Source organism: Passer domesticus, chromosome 4 (assembly GCF_036417665.1).
Source record: "Passer domesticus isolate bPasDom1 chromosome 4, bPasDom1.hap1, whole genome shotgun sequence".
Lineage (NCBI taxonomy): Eukaryota > Metazoa > Chordata > Aves > Passeriformes > Passeridae > Passer > Passer domesticus.
The window spans coordinates 69061974-69082858 of NC_087477.1; the positions used below are offsets into that span (position 1 = coordinate 69061974).

The 20885-nt window shown below is 41.8% G+C and overlaps 1 protein-coding gene and 1 long non-coding RNA gene across 2 annotated transcripts in view; one reads left to right on the forward strand and one right to left on the reverse strand.

Moving 5' to 3' along the window:
- LOC135299478 (ADP-ribosyl cyclase/cyclic ADP-ribose hydrolase 1-like) overlaps positions 1–20885 on the reverse strand; it is a 23895-nt gene continuing 3010 nt past the window's right edge. The window contains exons 2-8 of the mRNA XM_064418613.1: positions 9699–9828; positions 8947–9082; positions 8190–8272; positions 6449–6525; positions 5734–5826; positions 3475–3561; positions 1–1623 (exon numbers count right to left, since the gene is read on the reverse strand). Coding sequence (XP_064274683.1) covers positions 1542–1623; positions 3475–3561; positions 5734–5826; positions 6449–6525; positions 8190–8272; positions 8947–9082; positions 9699–9828 — 688 coding nt within the window. The 3' untranslated portion in view covers positions 1–1541. The remainder of the gene's footprint in view (positions 1624–3474; positions 3562–5733; positions 5827–6448; positions 6526–8189; positions 8273–8946; positions 9083–9698; positions 9829–20885) is intronic.
- The window catches only part of LOC135299479 (uncharacterized), a 9250-nt gene continuing 8141 nt past the window's right edge, over positions 19777–20885 (forward strand). The window contains exon 1 of the long non-coding RNA XR_010361456.1: positions 19777–20420. This is a non-coding gene — a long non-coding RNA (uncharacterized LOC135299479). The remainder of the gene's footprint in view (positions 20421–20885) is intronic.

Below are 20885 nucleotides of genomic sequence, written 5' to 3' on the forward strand. Positions count from 1 at the left end.
TTTGTCATCAGGAATTTTATTATAGGTCTTGATTTTACAGTCAATATATTGCAACAGAAGAGGTACAAAAGTGAGCATGAAGACAAACTTGTAACTTTCTGATAGTCAGAAATAACCTATTTGAAAGTATTGGTTTGTGTCTATGTTGATTCATCTAAGTAGTTACATAACAACTTACAAATAAAAATACATTTCACTTAATGTAAACATGGGTGAGGTCTTGGGTTGGTCCAGCCAGGCTCAGTGCAGGCCTTCTATTGCTATTGAAGAGATGAGGTTTATCTAGAGATGCTCAAAATTACACCAGCTTGTGTAGTTCCATAAGGATGCTTTGCACTCCCAGTATCATTAAAACATGTGGCAGTACAAGCTTCTCCCTGTGGGATCATGGAAACCCCAGAGTGCCTAAAGGTTTGGCAGCTGCTGGTCACATTGGAAGTATGTCTGTAGCAAAGCCTGCTCTGTTCTTTGTCAGTGGCACTGCACAGAGGCACTACAGCCGTGGCCACAAGCTGGCCTCAGATACTTGTTTTGCTATAAACACTGCACTTGAGACTGGTAAAATAGAAATCAAAGGAAATCAGTGAAACCTGCTGCTTCAGTGCACCTTGGCACGTCTGTGCTTGTGAATTATACACCTCAAGGCATCACCTTTCACTGCAGAGACTGAGGTCAAGAGAGGCTCCTTATTGTGGCAACCGTTTGATGTTTGTTTCTATTCCAGTGGATGGCCAAGTTGTGGCCTGAGGGACCTTTTATGAAAGTTGGAAGGCTACTGTTTACTGCTATATAAAGAACAAAATGTAATCTGACCAGCAGTGGTATATCCAGTAGGATTTTAATGGAGCTATCTGAGTCAGTCTCACTATTTTCTCTCCCAGCTGCATACTAAGCAGTTTTTACAGGTGCAGGCAACCCTGTGAGCAGTTTCTGTTTTTTTCTTAGCTCAGCTCAGCTGTCTTCCCACCAGCTGCTTACTGTGATGCCCATTAAAAGGCAAGAACTGCTCTGCCTATTCCATTGCTTGCTTTACCTGGTCAGAAGTGTCACAGTACCTGGGAAAGCCATGATTTATACTATGTGCCAATGGCAACATTCCCCTCTGGGGAAGTTTGCACTGGGATGCAGGGAAAACGTAGCATGCTCTGGCCATTTCCTGCTGAACCTTTCAGCAGGAAGGAAGATGAGCACTGATCTAGGCGAGTTCTGCCTACCATGGAAAGTCTCTTCTTCTCTGTGCATGCCCCAGGGAATCCCTGCTCTGTGCAAGCTGTATAGGAGGGAGCAAACCAGGGCAAAGCATCTGCCTTCAATCGCTGACCACAGCCCGGCCCGTCTCTGTGTGTGTGTTTTTGTGGGTGTACAGCAGCACACCTCAGGTACCATCTCCTGCTATTTGGCTGTTAGCATCACAGCAAGGATTTCTGGTTATGGACTCAGCACACACCATGCTACTGTTATCACTCTTAGCTATGTAGCCACATCTCCTCCAGCTCTGCACACAAGTAAGGGAATTCTTCAGTAGCGCGGAGAGCTCTGCTTCACGGAATTGCTGAGCTGTTGGTGCAAAGCCTGCAGTCTGTGTGGTCTGGGCTGTGCACACACTGAAGGAGCTGAACAGGCCTGAAATTAGACACAAAACAAACACAGATTTAATAATCAATTTGCAAGTACAACAGAATTACTTCACAGTTACTGAATGCAATGTGAAAATCAAAGTGCATGTTACATCCATGCTTATTAAGCAGATTAATTTTCTTAGGGTAATTTGTTTTGATCTTATTGCAGAAAGGTAACTTTTTGGTGTTTTTAGGGACAAGGGCAAATCAGTACAAACCAAAGTAGGATCTGACCTCACAGCATGTCAGCTATTCTATAATATAAAATATAATTATGAAAAGGAAGAAAGATCTTTTGCACATACTGTGGAATTCCTGCCATGCTAGAAGTTCACCATCTGTCTTACTCACTGGTAAACCCTACTGCTACAAAAGAAAGCTGTTGCTGTGAATGTCAGATATGATGAGATGTTTTTCTAAAGCATTCAGTGAATCCAGTTTTAGAGTTACTTCTGGAAGATACTGTTGAGATGGAGAAAAGCAAGAGAAAATGACCAGCAGCAGTTGCTACATGGTGTGCAAAGGCAGATGCTCAGCTGACACAGACCCACATGATTCTGTTTGCAATGACTACAGGGGAGTGCAGCCAACTTACACAGTCTATCCTGAAGTTTAGCTTTACTGGTAAATTTTTTATTTTATTATTATTATGCATATAAAATAGCAAAATTAATTGTCTGTGTTGCTCAACCCAATTATTTATATATGTGTTAGTTGAGCTTTGACAAAAAGCCCTACTTGCCACTTTGCCTTCAGCTGTGAGTTGTGAGACACAGCAATGAGTGTCAGGTTCCTCCCTGTGCTGAGCCACAAGGGGTCCAAGCTATTCTATATTTCCCCATCCTGCCTCTTCCCATAGCTTAATTCATCATAGGCTGAAATAATCTTTACCTACTTACAGGTCCTGGGAGTATTTTTTAAAGGCTCCTTTTACCCAAAGAGAAAGTAAGCACACGATTCAGCAGATTTATGCTCCACACCAGTGCTAATTTTTTCACAAAGTGCAGAGAACCCATTAATCAGGTTCAGCAATACCCAGAGAGGAATATATTGCTCTGCCTTCAGACTTAAAGACCTATCATTTTTCTCCTTTGCAGACCAATTTTTCGTTACTTAAACTATTGTCACAAACTCAGAAGTTCATAGAAATCTTTGTTTACTTTGGAAATGTTCTTATCAAAGTGTGAGTCCTTGACACTGAAAAGCTGTTCCTGGCAGATAAGATATGAGCAGTATTGAATGCTTGCCACTTTTCTAATGTCTCTAAAGAAAAATTTTGCTCTGTGTGAAGGTCTCTGAACCCACACATAGGGAAAAAGGGTCTCTGGCTTTTGTGTTTCCTCAGCAGGAAAATGGAGATTTCAGGCAAGTCAGGACTTGGGCTGCAGTTTCACAGACTCCTGTTTTTTGCTCCTGACAATGGTAAATTATAGTAATCAGTAGTGCTTATCGTGTCTCATGCCTCACTCTGTGACAAAGCAGCAGGACAGAAAGCATGCTCAAACCATGGTGAAGGAAGCAAGGACCACCCTTGGCACCCTGCATTATCTGTATGCAGCAGGGAGGAAAGCTGCCTATGTGGTTCAGAGTATTTTAGGTGAAAGCCCAGTCTGAAGAAAATCTGGTGGCTGGATTGCTTCCTTCCTGAAAACAGCTGAACATGCTCAATGGGAAGAGTAGGGCAGAGAGCAAGCCCCAGTCCCAGCCAGCCCCAGGGCTGGAAGCCCCTGAGAAGGACCCAGCCCCACTGGAGGGATGTCATGGCAGTAAGGAGGAAGTCCATTCTAGCTTGCTGTAAACCTGCAATATTAGTTTCATGTCAGCAAAGTCATCACCAATAAGAGTGGATAATTACCTGTAATTGTCTTCACAGATGATCTTAAAGTTTCGTTCTTCTAAAATGCTTATTAACCTCTGAATGGACTGACCTGAGCAGGATTCACTGTGGAGAGAAGACTTCAGTTACTTGTGTTCCTTGTGTGTACAAAAGGCTCACCTAAATTCCACACTATGTCACTGCTTTATTGCAGGTAAGATTCTTTGGAAGCTTTTTTGTCAATGTGCTGAGAAGCCCACTGGGTCTGTGGAGCTTTGTCTACCCCGGGCCCTCTCTGGTAGAAGCTATGTGGTGTCCAGCTGGGCACCTTTCATGAGAGCTCTGTGCAGCAGGACATCTGTGGGACATGGCTCAGTCCCATTCCCAGTTCAGGGTGCTCTGGAACTGCTCCACCCACAGCAGCACAATACAAGGCTTACTGAAATCTGCCAGAGGGCAAAAGGGTCAAGTCCTCTGAGTGATGAGAAAAGGCCAACCATGAAAGCCAGCAGTGAAGTCCCAGGTAGGAAGTCAGATAGGAGGAAACTGATAGAAAGCAGGGGAGGAGGCAGGCTGTGAGCACCTCCTGTATGTCTGACTCAGTTTACACTGTTGCTGCTGCTGCTCTGTTTTGGCAAGGGGATGTTTGCACTGGTAGGAGCCCTAACTTGTGTATTTCTTTCCCAGACAGATAAAAGTTTCAAGAAGCATGTAGCACTCTCATACCTTCAAGATCTGTATCTCTATGTTTAATTTAATTAAATAGCCCAAGGGCCCCAAAGCTGTAGTGAGAGGTTTGACAAATGTCACAGGCACAGACAGAGACACAGCAGAATTCTTGTTACCTCAAGGTAAAAATCATCCCCTCATCCAGAGTATAGGACTCCCTTCTACTACTGGAGACAAGTCCAATTCCTAAAATTTGACATTAGTGGAGAGCACTGCTAGCTCTTTTTTCTTCACTAGACTTGACAAGTTATCAGTGATTCAACATGGAATACAAATCAGAAGATATAAGGAATACATGCTATTGGGGCTACGCCCCCACCCCACTCTCTCCTTGGAAGCAAGTAGAAAATAAGAAGGAAATTGCTGTGAACTTGTCACAAGAGCAAGAGGGCTGGCAGGGCACTGCCTTGTGGAAGCTGCTGAGGGGGAGCATAGCAAAAATTTCTGATGCTGGGAAATGATGGGACAAAGGATTCAGTGCCATGTGTGGGGAAAATGATGTAAAGATCACTCAATGTCCTTTTCTCCAGCAAACCTTTATGCAAAGGACCACAAGACTGAGTCTGGTATGCTGAGCCCAGCACAGAGGCACCATGTGAGCCATGGCAGGTGTGTCAGCTCATGTGGAAAGGGGACAGACACTTCTGGGTGTCTGGGCTGAGGGAGGGGCTGCAACACTGCAGCTGGAGCTGTGTCAGAGAGAGAGACTGTCTGAGCAGGGCCACGCTCCTTCCTGAGCTGCACTGCATCATCACAGCCTGCTCCCTGACCCATGGCACCAAAGCTGCTGTTTCTGTCGTGGAGATCATTAATAATAGGAAAAACTGGGGGATTATGACCATGTGAGCCACAGAACTGGCTCTGAAAGGAGGGGTCAAAGGCACAGAGACTCATGGTTAATGTTTCAAATGTGGTAGATCTGCAAATGAATCTGATTGGGATGAAAAATAACAGTCAGAAAGGCTCAGATGTGATTTGAGGTTGCTGTTCTGGTATCAGTAATTCCATGGTAAACAGACTTGTTATTAAAAATCACAGAATTATTTAGGTAAGAAGAGACTGCTTGAGATCCAACCAATATGAGCAGGAAAAGGTTTCTCAGGTCCCAGTTAGGTTTTTAGTATGTCCATAGGTGGACACTCCACAACCTGTTCTGTCATTCAAAAATGGCTCAACACAATTATACTACTCCTGTGGACAAACATGTCCATGTTTGGATGGATACATGGACATGTTTATCCTTGCAGATATAGCCTGGTCTCTGACTTCATTGCTGCACCCATAGCAAAGGTCTGTAGACCTCAGTGCAGCTGAAAGGAACTTAAAGTTCACAGGACTTCTTGAAAGCAAGGCAAATGTCATTGTGTTTTACCTATAACTGTTCAGCAGTGCCTACAAAAAATGCTAGGGGAAACAACAGTACAAATGTTATTTTTTCCCCACAATGTAAGCACCTAGAAGGTGAGTGTAAAGCAGATTTCCTGAGTTTTAGACAGTGTTGCTGCCAGACCTGAGCTGTGTCCTGTGCCTTCCACGCACTGCTTGTCACTGTGCACCAGTGTGACTTACCTTTGAGGCCCACCAATGTTTTGCATAAGCCAAATGTGCACTTCAGTGACTTTATCTGGATCCAGGTTAAAGATCTCAATACTTCCAAAAATGCTGTAAGAATGGAACATGAAACAGCAAAACACTCTTAGTTATCTCAGAAAGATGTAGAGAGTATTCCCCCCCAAGTACCAGGGCTTATTAGCACTGCTGTTACACTCTGTGAGAGAACATTATCTTGCCAATGGGTTTTCATAGAATATTTAATTGCCTTATGGTCAAATGTTGTCTCCCCATTCTTATTTCACTTTCAGGAGAACTTTTGAAACTGCCTGCAGACAGAAAGAGCTGAAGTTTTGCCATCTTTAGTGCCTCTTCTCCTGTTCAGTTTCCTGGCTATTGGTTTGGTTTGGTGCCAGGGAAATGACCATGGCTGCTCCCCCAGAAAGCATATTCTTCATTTTTTGATATTATTCAAGACTGCAATTCCAGCCAGGTAGCCAAATCCAGTGAAGTAAAATCAAAGGAACTGTAATAATCAACTGAGCAGTAAGAGCACACTGCATACCCCACCCGCACACCCTCTGAAGGATTTCAGTTAAAGTCCCTGAATAGAAGGAGTGAAAAGAATCAGCTTCAAAACATCCAAGGTGTACCAAAATCCCTTCTGCACTGGGACTCACAGGCAGACAACCACATGCAGCCCCACAGAAACATGAATGTGTTGAGTGAATACCTGCTGCTTCTGAAAGCTCCAGCTTCTATTGATCCGTTGAGCATCACTTGAACCACACCACATGCTGCTTCTGCAAACTGAACCAAACCAATGGACATTACACTCTGACACTACCTGCAGTGCCATGGCAGATTTGGAGCTGGTAGAATTCATTGATGTCCTCAGAACTGTCTAATACAAGCAGAGGATCTGGGCAATATTTTTGCAGAACATTTCAGTGCAAAAAAAAAAAAAGCCTCTGAAGGCTATGGCAAAACTGTGCTAAAGCCTCATTAGACAGCTATGAATTGGCAGTCTAAGGTTGCATGGGACTGGTACAGCAGCTCGCTTGGTTTCAGTTTTTATAGGGCTTTCCAGAGCCCCTACAGCTGCAGCTGTCTGTAGTAACTCAGAGTAATCCTCAGACTGCTTTAGCTCAGAAAGTAAGGACAAGACAGAACAAAGGTATCACTAGTTTAAGGACACACAAACCACCACATACTTGTTTCCTTGTGACTCATGCTCCGTGTTCTTTTGTGGCTTGGGATTTTTCTCTCTTGATATTTTTGTAAAATTATCACTGAAAGTTTTTTATTTTGATTTTTAATATACTGGATCGTGTAATAAATGCTTTTTTATTCTTAAAACTCATGCCCAAATATTTAAAGACTACTAAGGTGTATAAAGTACCTACTCTAGATATATAAGCCAAAGGCAAAGAATTTTTAAAAGCTTAATGCAGGTGACTGTACTCATCAAATCTTTCATGTCCTCATAAACAATGCAGCTCAAATTCAAATCTTGAGAGCTGCAAGGTTTCAGGCAGTTTCATTATGCATTACTTTCAAATGTATTAAACATGAGTTTTAGTAGATCTTCAATTTATATGGCAAGAAAGCCTGCAGCTGAGCAAACCTGAGTCTTTATGTGGTTCTATCTCTCACACACTCTGGAACTGAACTGTTTTCACTCCCAGTTTACCCACTAAACTTTTTTTTTTTTTATGGTGAGTAGACTTTTTCTTGCATACAAGAGAACTGGAGCATACAGGAATGCTTGTTTTCCACCTGGGTAGTCATCTACTAATACTCATACCAAGTGTGAAATCTTGAGAGACAGGTAAAATTGAAGCAATACAGGACATTGGGTTTTTCTCTGGCACTTTGTTCCTGTAAAGAGCTGATTCAACAAAGCCAGGCTAATTGCTTAACTGGGACTAGCAGGATCTCATTCCTGTGATGGGAGTTGGCATTGGTCTGCGGGTGGGGACATCACAGGAGCCTTGCCAGGCACTGAGGTGGGAGGATGTGCTCTTCAGGTTTATGCTGGGAACTGCAAGGGGATTCTCAGCCCCTTGGAAAATGTCTGTGCCAATTTGGATGCTGTTTTCCACATTAGCATACTAAAATAGATTTTACCATAGCAATTTATGTTCTGTGATTTAATTAAATGAGGTGATTGTTATAATTGTGAGTATTGCTCACAGAGCCCCAGGTCTCTGCCAAGGGTTGTTCTAGACACTGACACTCAGCCTCTGTCCACAAAAAGAATGCCTGAACTACAAGGACATCAAATGTTGTACATAAAATATGGGACCTTGGATTCCAACACCATGATTTTAAACACTTGGACCTAAAGCTTTTGTCAACTTTTACTATTCCATCTTTTAAGTCCAATCTGAAAAATTATATTTTTTGGCAACATCAGGAACTTAGTGTCCTTCCTCACTTTTGGATTCAGGGAGATTTAGTCCAGATCTTACCATCTTGGATGCCATTTTCCAGAACACAGAGCCAGGGTTGCTCTCACATTCATTTCGTTTTGGACAAGATTCATAGTTGATTCCTGAGAAAAAATACATTCACAGAAGACCGAAGGTTAGAGTGAATATTTTTGCAAGGCTTCTGTGGCTTTGCAAGCAAAAAGATTTGCCCTCTGTCAAAGCAAGAAGGCTAAATGGGGAGAGGGCTCGAAAAGGAATTTGCATCCGCTCAAAGGTCTTCCTGTTTGCTCACAGTATTTTCGGGGAGGCAGCTGCACAAAGAACTCTCAGAAAACAGGGAAAGGAAAACACACAATCCCAAATGTGAGAGACAGGCTGACTCTTGACAAGTACTGTCTGATTGCATTGAAAAATCAAACTTTGCCCAACATTTTCAGTAATTCCAGCCCAATCTAAAGGTTCCTAGCCTTAAGCACCAACCCAGGAGTCATGTGGGCAGTGAAACCCCAAGGCACCTGCACACTGCCCCAGCACTTTGACTGGCCCATGGCCAGGTCCTTCTTGAAAGACATTCCTGCTGTGCAGTTTGTCCCATAGGAACCACAGGGTACAAGCAAGCAAAGGGGGATGGATGTGGCCATTAGTTCAAGCAACGACTTGGTGTTAAAATAACATCCAAAGTTGTGGTTTTTATTTAACCTGAGAAATAGGTGTTATTTTCAGAATTCCAAAATATTGGACAGATGAGATTTTAAACTAAATCACTAGAAAACGATGTGAAAAGGACTGTGTTTACCTGGGGTAGAGGGGTCTCCACACCATGAAATTCTATCAGCCATATATCCCAACAAGGTGTCCTCCAAGGTAAGGAAATTTTGATTGGATTTTGTATAACGATGAACAAGGTCACCTGTCTTGCTCCAGAACAGTGACTGTGAAATAAGGTACAATGTCTGGTAAGTGATAGCTATACTACAGCTGGCCAGAACATTTTTCTGGAGAAAAGCAGAAAGTTAATGATAATGAAGGAGTTCTAGTTTTATTGAAATGCAGTGAGTTCACCCTAATGGATCAGTCCTTAATTGGACACTGTCGTTCACAGAATATTTTGGGTGGGGCTTTTTTTGGTGGAAAGGGACATGGTTAGCTTTTAAGGAATTTTGAAAGAAAGGTTTGGCTAGTTTTCCTAGGATATTTACCAAATTTGTTGTTTGCTTTAGAGCTGCACATGGAAGAACAGCTTTCTGGAAGCAGTGTCTCTCTAACAGCATGAGGTCCTTACAGAGAGCCACACGCTCAGGGAATGGGGACATCCCTGTCACTTCACTGGGATGATCCTGGCTTGAGACAAGCCTTACACAGGGATGGTTCCCAGTGATAGATGGGCAGGGTTACTGGGGTGCAAAGGTGTGGCTGCAGGACTGCTGCAGTAAGTGCAAAAGCAAAATGCCATCCTCATCCCCCTACAGACCCCCAGAGCTGTTATGGGTGAGATCCCACTGCCCAGACCTGGCATCCCAGCCCAGCCCTCCCTGCCCTGTGCTGTACCTTGTTGCAGGGTATGGGATGGCTCGCTAGCTCCATTAAAGGCTGGTAATCCTCTGGTGTGATATTACAGGGATTCTTGTAAATGAAGGCATCTCTTAATGATTCCCATATTTTTAGACAATCCTTATCTCTGCCAAAAGATTAAAACATAGTTAATAAATATTTACAGCATTTGTGCCTGTGAAAGATTCTCCTTCTGGTGTGGTCAAACACTCTGGATCAGATGTTAGAAGAATTCCAACTATGCTCAGGCACCAAATACATGATCCATTATCAAAGCAGAGTATCTTCGGCAGATTCAGTATATACTGAGGAAAGAGCAGTTCAAAATCATTTATCTTTCCTGCATTTCAAACTTGTTTGCTGCAATATCTGAACGTCATTGAGGTTTTTACCCTTTAAAATGATCAGTGTTGATTTTACATAACCTAAAGATCAAATTTCTTGATTATTCACACCAAATCATGAGAAACAAATAGCTTCTCAGACTATAGGTTGTACATTTTAAAAGTATGGTCAGAGGACACTGTCTCCTCAGACACAGCAAGCCAAAAACATGGTCATGTATGTCCTTGCAGAGAGTTTGATCCTAGAGAAAAAAATCTGTAATTTTAGCTAAAACAAAAGCAGAGATTTAGCTTTTTGGACCTGAGATAATTTTTATTTATGCACTAATTTGCAGCTATGAACTTTGCTAGAGGGGTAGTTGATTTGCACAGGTATAACCAAGATCCAGAGCAGGTGCCACTGTACAACGCTGTCTGAACCTGAGCCTGGGAGCAGGGACAGGCCTGGAGGGTCTCCAGGTAAGCAGCCAAATGAGGCAGCCCTGGTGTGTCATGTCATGTCATGTCATGTCATGTCATGTCATGTCATGTCATGTCATGTCATGTGTCACAGGGCCAGCCCCAGTTGCATTAGGGATGACGCCCTCCCATTTATATGAACCCAATTTACCTCTTGGCAAGTAAAGATGAGTAACAATGAACATTTTTTAATTTTCCTTCATTCAAGAACCTAAAAGCACCTTCAGTTGCATCACTGCAGATATAAGAAGCCAAACTGTGGGTGCTGCAGGTAGATGGTCATTGTTTTGCTGTTGCATTCTTGTGTCAGCAAGAATTCATGTTTTACATAGCAGGACTTAACTTGGGTGTATTAAATTTTCTCCTGGAGGACATTTCTCTGTCTGCAAAGCATAAATAACCCACAGAGACCATACTCCAAACTTTGGTACTTTATTTGGAGTTTAGGAAGTTGTAAATACCTCTCCCTGCCACTAAGGGTTACCACATGGACACGCTGAATCACCCAAAAGAGAGGATTCCTCCTGATTGAGGGGTGACATTAGAGAACAGGCAGCTGTCCCCTTTGCTCTGCACAGTCAATGCTATCATAAAGACAATTTGTACAGCTTGGCTGTAAGCACAGACACATCTCATAAACATTTATATGCCTCACACTTTCTAATTTGTCAAATGACTCCAGGCAGGCCTTTTTATTTTAAGCTACTCCTGAAATCTGCTCTATGTAAGAGCATTGACAGCCACAGGTGACAGCTGGGTACCTGGTGATCTATCCTTTCATAGAGCAAAGTTTTTATGCTTGGTCTCAGAAGACAAAATATTTTTCAAGAAACCATTAAAAAACCATTTTTTTTTTGTATTTCCAAAGCAGAGAGGTAAGAGAGAGACAGAATATAAAGTGTTTCTGCTGCTAGACTCAAGCCATGGCCATGAGAGGCACAAAGAAAACCATCCAGGTGATTCATGATCATGCCAAGAGAGATTGCTGAGTCACCAATCAAACACATCAGTGTTCCATCCTTTCAAGACACCAAACTCATCACTGGATGATGTGTGCCAGTGTTGTCAGTATCTCAGAGAAGAGTCTTTATGCACAATCCTGGCAGAGCTGAGCAAAATTGCATCTTTAATGTCATAAATGCTGGTAGGTCTTGGCCTGCAAGTGGGGGAGGCTCTTCTACAGCTGCTCATCACAGGGAAGAAGGTAAGTCATGAAGATGGGTTTTATGGAAACTATGCAGTATCAAGCATTGTTTTAGAAATCAAAATACAGATCATCAATGTAAAAAAAATACATAAAAAGCTAAACACCTTTTCTTTTTGCTGTCCTCACTTATCAACATGGGGTTTTTTTTACAAATGAATAATAATAAATCATTGATTTGCCATTGAAAAGCTATTTCTTGGATATGAAGCACAAATTTTGTCTCACATTCTAAAGAGATTATGAGGCACATAGAACTGTGATTTGGGTTTAGATATGATGAGCAGTGAGAAGACTTGAGGGCCTGCAAACCCCAGCTCCAGGAAGATGTGCCATTCTTTCCAGTCTCACTGTTGAGGTAGATTCTGTTTATAAATTTTCACCTGACTTTTTTCCAACACAGAAAGGAAATACTTGTCTGGTGTGCAGCATTTAACTCACGCTGAGCAGAGGTGAGGGCAGAGACTTTCTGTAGCTCTGGGCCTTCTGAAACAATATGAGAAGTTTGCTGGCATGTGGTATGCTAAAATTTCCAGCAAGAACATCTTCAGGTTGAAACAAGAACATGTGCCTTGCAAAAAAAAAACCAAAAAACCCCCCAAAACAACAACAACAACAAAACAAACAAACAAACAAAAAAACCCCCAACAAAACAACCAAAAACCAAACACCTGAGAAACAAACTTTTCCCTTAAAGCTACTCCCAAGTCACAGAATATGTTGATTTATCGTTCCATTTAGATTTACAGAAGAAAGAAAGGCCACAAAAGAGATCCTCACTCTACCAGTCAATTAAATTTATCTAATTCAGATAATTCTGGAGTCCATGGGGAATACTGTTATGTCCCACAGTGCTGTGGGCCTTGGGCTCTCTCTTTCTGTGGCATTTGTTTGTGTATTTTGGGTTATATACAAACTAATTCTGCATCCTATCTGCAAACACCATATAATATCTTCAGGCATAATGGACTTCTTCCTTTGAGGATAGCTTTGTTTATGCTGAAATATCTAAAGCCTTTTATTCTACTATAAACTCTGAAATAGTGAATCCAAATTCAGTGATATGTAACATAAATATACTCTAAATTTGTGTTTAGTTTTTTCAAGTTTTTTTTTGTTATGAATAGAGTTTGGGCAATACTGGTAAATATTAAATGATAGCTAACAGAAAGAACACATGAAATCTGTGAACTTGAAAACTGTAAAATTTCTCTGGAAAAAAAGGACTGAAGAACTTGTCTTAAGACCTTTTTGAGCCAGAGATTCTACCCTGAACTCAGTATAGCATACAATAAGGGTTGGAATACAAATAAACTTTTCCTTATTAAATTCAGATGTTATACATACTGCAAAGCATATCCTCCATTTGTCCTTACATTGGGGTAGAAGTTGCATTTTCCAATAAATTTGAACATTTCTATCCATTTGTCTTTTATATGAATATCACATTAATCTATCAAGCAAAAGCTGGGGCCAAGAATATTTCTATTAGCATCTATCCCATCAGCCAAATTTTAATGTGCCTATTAGAAAAATGGGCAGCTTCTGCATCATTATTTCTTGCATATCCATACACTGGTCTGGCTAACCTTGAAAGCATATCCTTACACTGAAAGGAATGGGATAGCACTAAATTATCTGGTAAATAACTGTTGCTATAGATTTATTTTTTATTTTGCTTTACAATTTTTTTCCTTTTACTGGACATGACAGAGCAAATTCATCCCCAGTTGAAATTGATTTAATTGGTATAATATCAAGCATAAGTTTCATACCCTCTGACTTCAGTTAAACCATGAATAAAGTCTTGCTTTCAGCTCAGCACTGGATTGAAACTGAATACTGAAAACATCTTAAGAAGGGCAGTGTTCCCTCGGGCTGTGTTGTCTCTAGTTTTCTACTCAAGAACTTGAGAGTGATGCTTAAAATATGGGACCCATTTCAAATTTACAAGTAAAGAATTACTTCCAGACTTTGATCTGGAGAACTCAATCAACCCTGCCCATGTTTTTAAATCAACCTGCCAGGCAGAGACACTTTGCTGGTGAGACCTGTTCTCCCCTACAATCAATATCCAATTTTCCAAGGTCCAGAATTTTGTTTCTGAAACACCGCAATGTCTTCAGGCCACCCTGAGGTTTTAATTGTGGCCCTGTGGTGAAGCTCTGAAGTTACAGTCCCCTGAGGCTATGTCTCTAACCTGTGCAGTGATCAAATCTCTGCATTTTGTGTAACAAAATCCTTCTCATTTGCTACCATCACTAGCCAGAGCTGTGATGAACCTAAGCACTCAGAAATCTGACTCCTTAAAAAGGAGTTTGTGGTTGTAACATGGGCTTCTTAAAGACATAAAGCCAGTTTTCACTCTTCTGGGGATCTAAGGCATGGATTTCACCTATAAAAATCCAGATATCTCACAAGGGGAATGTGTACCAAATGAACGAAATGGTGTAGCAACATTTCTGCATCTAACAGACCCATCTTTGCCTGTGTCAATTTATTTCCTGCATTTTGATAAACTGTGGTGGCTGTAGACAGCAGGGAAATTTATACATCCATAGTCAATCTCTTTTTTCATGTGAGCTTATGTGTAGCTATGTCTGTATCTCAGAAATTATACAAGGACCAATTATATAATTGGTATACAATTATAAGGATATACAATTATATGTTGAGAGGAAGCCCTTGCTACCTTTTCTGCCCTAAATATTTCAGGGGTTTTATTCCTTCAGCTTTCCCTTCCCTACTTCCAGCCTTGCCGCGTCTCACTGCTGCTTTGGAGCAGTTCTTTTGGAGCTGCTGCCAAGCACAGCCCAGGCAGCTGTGTCTCACTGGAGTGGAGCTAAAAGCAAGGAGAACACTGCCATCAGGTGGGAGCAGGAGTCCCCAGGAGCAGCAGCAGCCCCAGAGGTGTGGGGTTCTTCATGCTGGGTGACAGCGTGACCCACCTGCAGGGCAGGGAGCAGAGCATGGGGACGTGCACACAATGGGTCAGCTCCCTTCTTATTGCAGCACCTAAACCTCCCACCAGGTATCTTTGTCCTGAAAATCAGACAGATACAAAATAAGACAGGTCGGTCACTGCAATTGCTGAGGATTTGAGGACACTAATGCCTGCTGGTCTTAGCATTAGGATAATGGATATGGGGAAAATTAGCAAGGAAAAAGATGAAGGGGAAAAATACCACCTGTCAATCTCAATGTCTTCAAGCACAAGCCTCTTATTTCCCATTTAGTTTAATTATTGTAAAGTGTCTGCCACCACAGCACTTATGGTAACAGATTTTTTTTCAACACGAAAATGACATGCTTGATTCTTTTGGCAGCTTGATTTGGTAAGTATTGCTTTCTGCTAATCACATAGTTCAAAAGTCAGTAAACAAAGCTTTGGAGGAACTGACAGGGCATGGAGAGGGAGAACCAGAACCCTGCCCCACAGCAAGATGACTTCTGGAAAGGTTGCCTGTAGGCAGAGCAATTAAATTCTGCATGGCAAAAAGGGGAGCCTGGAGGTCTGGAAAAAGAAGTCCTAAGTGAGAGTGCTGCTGGGTGCACCTGGGGCTTTGTGTGTTCCTGTACAGTGAATGACCTGGAGCAAGTGACAGCTCCTCACCTCACCAGTCCTTCACCTTTAGCAGCAATAAGAAGGTTTTAAGGGCAGGAGTACTTGTGGCTCTGGTTTACAGCTCCTGGAGTGTTTTATGTGAGTGGGGAATTGCTGCTGCAGGACAACACTGAGCCTGGTCACCCTTCTGGGAAGGGCTGAGCCAAGAGGTGGCAGCTGTCGCCACTGAAGGGCCCATCTACACAAGCAGATGGTTTTGCTGCCTGGATTTCAGCCTCCCTGGGTGAAAACACAAGCTGCTAAAGCAGGTGGTGTTTTCAGAGGTGCTCTGTAAGTGGCACAGAGCCTCCAGAGGGGCAGAAGTCTCACCTGGACTATATTTTGACAGAGGGTCATAGTAGCTCTATAGTTTAAGCTTCCAAGGGAGGGCCATGTCATCAACAGACACAGAGGAAATAAATTTTAGCTGCAATGTTACCCTTTGATCAGAAAGGGGATTGGTAGTAGAGTTTCAATCTTAATATTAAACTTCTAAGAACACTTCTGTAACAGTGATCTAAATCAAAGTATGTACAGAGAAATATTCAATGGCTTAATGCACTTTCACTTTTTCCCACCCATAACATGACCTTGCACTACATTGCTTTGTTTTGTTTTGGTTGTCTGTTTTTAATAGAACTAAAGCCACTGGAATGTGGCATAAATGCAGGAATTTGGGAGAAGCCCCTGCTTTAAGGGTGGGCTCTATCAGCAGGACACAGACAAGGGAACAGACTGGAGATTCAGTAAATCTGTGAGTGAGCTCCTTTGATAATTGCTTATTTTGTGGTCATCTCCTGGGAAGACAGAATTCATCTGTAGCATGTTTTTTTTTTCCCTTGGACACTTGAGACAGACTTTCATTTTACTCTAGAGGGGGAAAAGGATCTATCCCTCCTATCCTTATGGATAACCAGAGATATATTTCCTCATGGTGCTCTGAGGTGTTAAACAGCCCTTGAGTTTTAACCATACCTTAGCAATGACAGCTGAATTGTATCACCTCTGAGTGTGGGGTTTTTCTCACTGACATCTCTACAGATGTTATAGAAGAAAAGAAGCAGGGAAAAGTGGGAGAGAACAGTATTCCCTTTTACAGCAACAAGCTCATAAAAAACATTTAATAACTTCAATCCTAGGGTGGTGCTATAATTTAGACATCCACCAGACATTGCCCTGTAGAGTCAATTCTATAAAATCAATAAACAAGAGAGAAGGTAAAGAGCAGGCAGCTAACTGACTGTGCTGCAAAGAGGTACAGTGGAAAACTAAGTTGAAAAGTTTTTCATCAGCAAATACTTCTGATCAACATGTAGACAATCAGCAAGACAGAAAAATATTCTCTCTAGTATCTGGGATTAAAACCAAAGGAGATTTTGACTGCAAGGAGATTTTAATATAGTGACGCATTATGTGTAAACTAACCTAAATGTGATAATTATTCTTGCAGTAAGAACCATTAAATATATATACACTGTAAAATTAATATTAAAAAGTTTTGTGTATATGAGAAATATAGAGTCATTTAATAACCCAATATAGAAAACTGATGGGTGAGTTGACATATGGCTGTCAAGTGAGAGATAAATTCAGATCTCAACAAGGTTTCTGTACCTTAGCAGTACATTGGTGTTGGCCACGGACAAAGACAATTTACCTTTTGACATCTCCCTGTTGCACTTACTGGATGCTCAGAACTCGGGTTTCTTGTGGAATTACAGTGTGGGAGGGCAGATTTTCAGCACAGAACTGAGCCTGAGCTTTGCACAGAACTGGATGGCTTTTCACTGCCTAGCAGTGGCATTTATACTCCAGAAGAGCAGAAATAAATATGCTGGTGATTAATTACGCCAAGAACAAATAAATTACAGCTACCCAATGCCCTATGAACTTGTCTCTTGCTAAAAGAAAGTTAATTTCTTTCTGATGAGCTTCCTTTAGAAAGAGATGACAACAAAACCCAAATAGAGACCTACCTCACAGCCCAGAGGAGTTATGGAACTAGCTTTAAGCAGCATGAGGACTCTTTTGAAGGACAAACTCCAGAGCCCTATATTCTCAAGTACTAATCACTGCCTTTTTGTGCCCACTAAACATTATATTCCAGTTCCCCATTAAAGCTCAGTACAGCCTATTTCAATAGAAGTGTACTTTTAAGTAGGACTCAAAGAGTTGTTAATATTTATAATATCTTTGCTACCAAGAAACTACAAGAACAGTCAAAGTCACTTGTATACAACTTAGGGAAAAACAGTTGTAAAAGAAAACCTTGTTATAAACATTGAAGGATAGAATAAATAAAAAGCAGAGCAATGCAGATTTCATATAACAAAGACCAACACAGAGAAGGTATTAAAGTCAGCACACAAGCACATGAATTAGGGAGAGGAACTTTAATGGCATACACAAATGTTAGGACTTGGGTATTTTAATAAGAAGTGTGCTATTATGATGATACAGTGCCCATCTTAATGCTGAGAGAAAAACCAGATGCAGGAACAAAATATTAACACAATTTTCATTAGAGATGAGCCAAAACATTTCTCCACTGCTGTTTCTCCTAGTTTCCCAGTGGACTTCTTACAAGTCTAAAAGCAATTCCTAAGAAATGAAGCAGCATGAGGAAGGAAGGCACTTCTGGTGATCATCTAGTCCAAACTCTGTCTCAGAGAAGGTTTCTCAGGATCAGGATCTGTCTTGTTTTGAATATCTCCATGGATAGAGACACCACAAAGTCTCCAGTCAACCTGTTCCAGTCTTCAACCATCCTCATAGTGAAAAAAACCCTGATTTTTTTCCCTGTGTTTAAATAGGATTTTCTGTACTTTAATTAATGCCCATTGCCTCATGTCCTGCAACTGAATTCCATTGAGAAAAGCTTGACTCTCTCTTCTTTACTCCCCTCATCTGGTATTTACCACCCCGAGCCTTCCCTTCTCCAGGCTGGACAGCCTCAGCGCTCTCAACGCCTCTCTGTGTCTCAGACACTTCAGTCACCTTCATGGTCCTTCACTAGATGTGCTCCTGACTCCCTTGTGGTGACAAGACCAGAGCTGGAGCCAGCACTCCAGACACATCTCACCAGGGCTGAGCAGAGGGGAAAGAGCCCCTCTGTCCCCTCTGCCAAGGCTCATGCAGCCCAAGGCGCCGCTGGCTCTTGTCACCAGGGCACACTGGTGGGTCACATCCAGCTTGTCACCAGGCCCGTGTCCTTTTCCCCAGACAGTGCAAATAAAACCTTTTGCTTGCTCTGGGACCAAAAAAGATGGCACAGCAATGATAACAGATTTTTTTTTTTAGAAAGCATATTCTTCCAAACAAACAAACACAGAGTCCTTTGCAGTTTGATGGATATCAAATTAGGAAGCTCTGGAGATCTGCTGAGCAATCCAAGCGGGTCTAATGCATTACAACTGGGTAGTAATTTGTACTCTTCAGAAGACTGGTTCAGTAATGGTTCCTCTCATGCAAGGCACATTTTCTCAATGAAAAAACAAGATTTGGGTAAGTTTCAGTATAAAACCATGGCTATATAAATAAAGCTAAGATTTTTGTGACACTGCATCAAATCACGGTTATTTAGAACCATGCTTGATGTGAAAGCATTAACAATCAGTGAACAAACACAAAGAAATTAGATTAAAAATGCCTAGTAAAGCATGAAGGTAAAATGAAAAAGTAAGCATACAACAAACCCCAGATTTATTTCGGGAAGAAATTATGCTGTGAATGCAATAGTATCTCACACAAAATCATGGCCCATATGTTCTTTTTGACAAAATGTATCTCCATCTCCACAGGATGCAAAGGAATGGGAAGGTAAAATGCATTCATGATTGTGCAGTCAGGAGACAGAGATCTCCTGGATATGCACCAACTCTTACTAAATTTAATGGAATTACAGACTGTTAAAATTTGTTACAACAGACCTTGCCACTAAAGATAAAAACAATATTGGTTGATCTAATTATATTTGAGGGGGAAACATATTCTGTGTCCATACAAGACTGCATGAAAAATGTATTGAAGTTTTGCACTTTCAGCTTCATCATCAGGTTTTTGTATTACTTAGTCAGGCACAGTGGCATTGTTTGGCCTGGCAGTTTCATGTGTTATTGAAACTGCTCCTGTCTCTCCCCATCTGTGTCTTTGGTGCCCTCTTCCTGTCAGAAGTTAGACAAAAAATAAGCTGGTTTGACTTCAAACAATTTTTAAATTGTAGGTCCTTGCCAGCTTCTCTGTTCACAAACAGCCCTAATGTTGTAATGTGGTAATGTTGTGTGTAAACACCCATGTGTAATGTACTCTAGGATGATCCTGCTTGGACATGGAGGTTGGACCTGCTGACCCTCTGCAGTCCCTTCAAACCTGACCCATTCTGTGATTCTGTGGTTCTGTGAATTAAAGACCAGGAAGTGACTGCAGCTGTGAGGAGGGAGCAGTCATTAGCTGAGAATGAAAATTCTCTCGAGCTGCGAATGTAAAATCAGCTGTTTCTAGATCCAAAAAAAGAGCATCTTTTATGCTTTGGGCATTAGTGACTACGACATTTTAGATAATATGGCTTCTCCACAGGTCACAAAGTGCTGCTGGCTCCTGACCTCAGCCTGCCAATTCAAATGTGGTGAAGAAGAAACCTAAACCTTAGGTTTCTTAACTTAGGCTACAGCTGTTGCCACTTTTTCTGCCCCAACAGGCACAGAGGTGCCAAACCATCAGAGGCAGCATCCTGCGAGTGCTGGGTGAGTTATGGGTCACCACAGGTGTCTGTCAGCACGGATCTGCTGGATTCCCTGACCTGTGCAGGTGAGCCTGCAGCCCTGAGCCCTGCTGCCCTCCCCGCTCTGGATGTGCCAGGGATAAATTCTCGGAAAATTAGCAGTGCCTGAGACTGGAGGCGAGACTTGCAAGCGGTTTGGCAGCCACAAGAGGGAGGCCGTGTTACTGGCAAGGAGAGGACGAAGTCATTGGAGGTCAAATTGTTGCTTCAGACCAAACTGCTTTTGGCTTTATCCAACCCAAACTACCACACACGCTGATGGCCACGCGGGGTTTTTACAAGACTGCTGAAATCAGAACTTCTAGCTTCTGTTCATGTCGAAAAAAAGGTAAGAGTACCAAGCTGTGACACACTATCGCTTTGGAGCCATTATTTTCCAGGGGAGTCAGAAAGGAAATATTATTTTTTACTGTCACTATGTAGGTGTGTGACTCTGTGTGCAGGGAACAGCCCTAAAACCTGCTGCTGTACCATCCACATGGCTAATACTGAAAATGCTTCATTGAAACGTTTGGTATTATTTCTCTTCCTCTTTCTCATGAACTTTGTCGTGACAAAGTTTATGCAGGAAGACTGAGGAAATTGTATGTGTACAAATATTAAGAGTCAGCCAGTAGCAGAAAAAAATCTGAGGATTGTATGGCATGCAAGCAGTTGAACAAAATTATTACTGGCAGATGCCGTAACACAGTACCAGAGAAATGTCCTTTTGTGAGCAAGTTCAATGCAGAGTTTTGATGAATTTGAAGAATAAACAAATCAGCAGGATAAAATCTGATTGCATGAGGTGTTT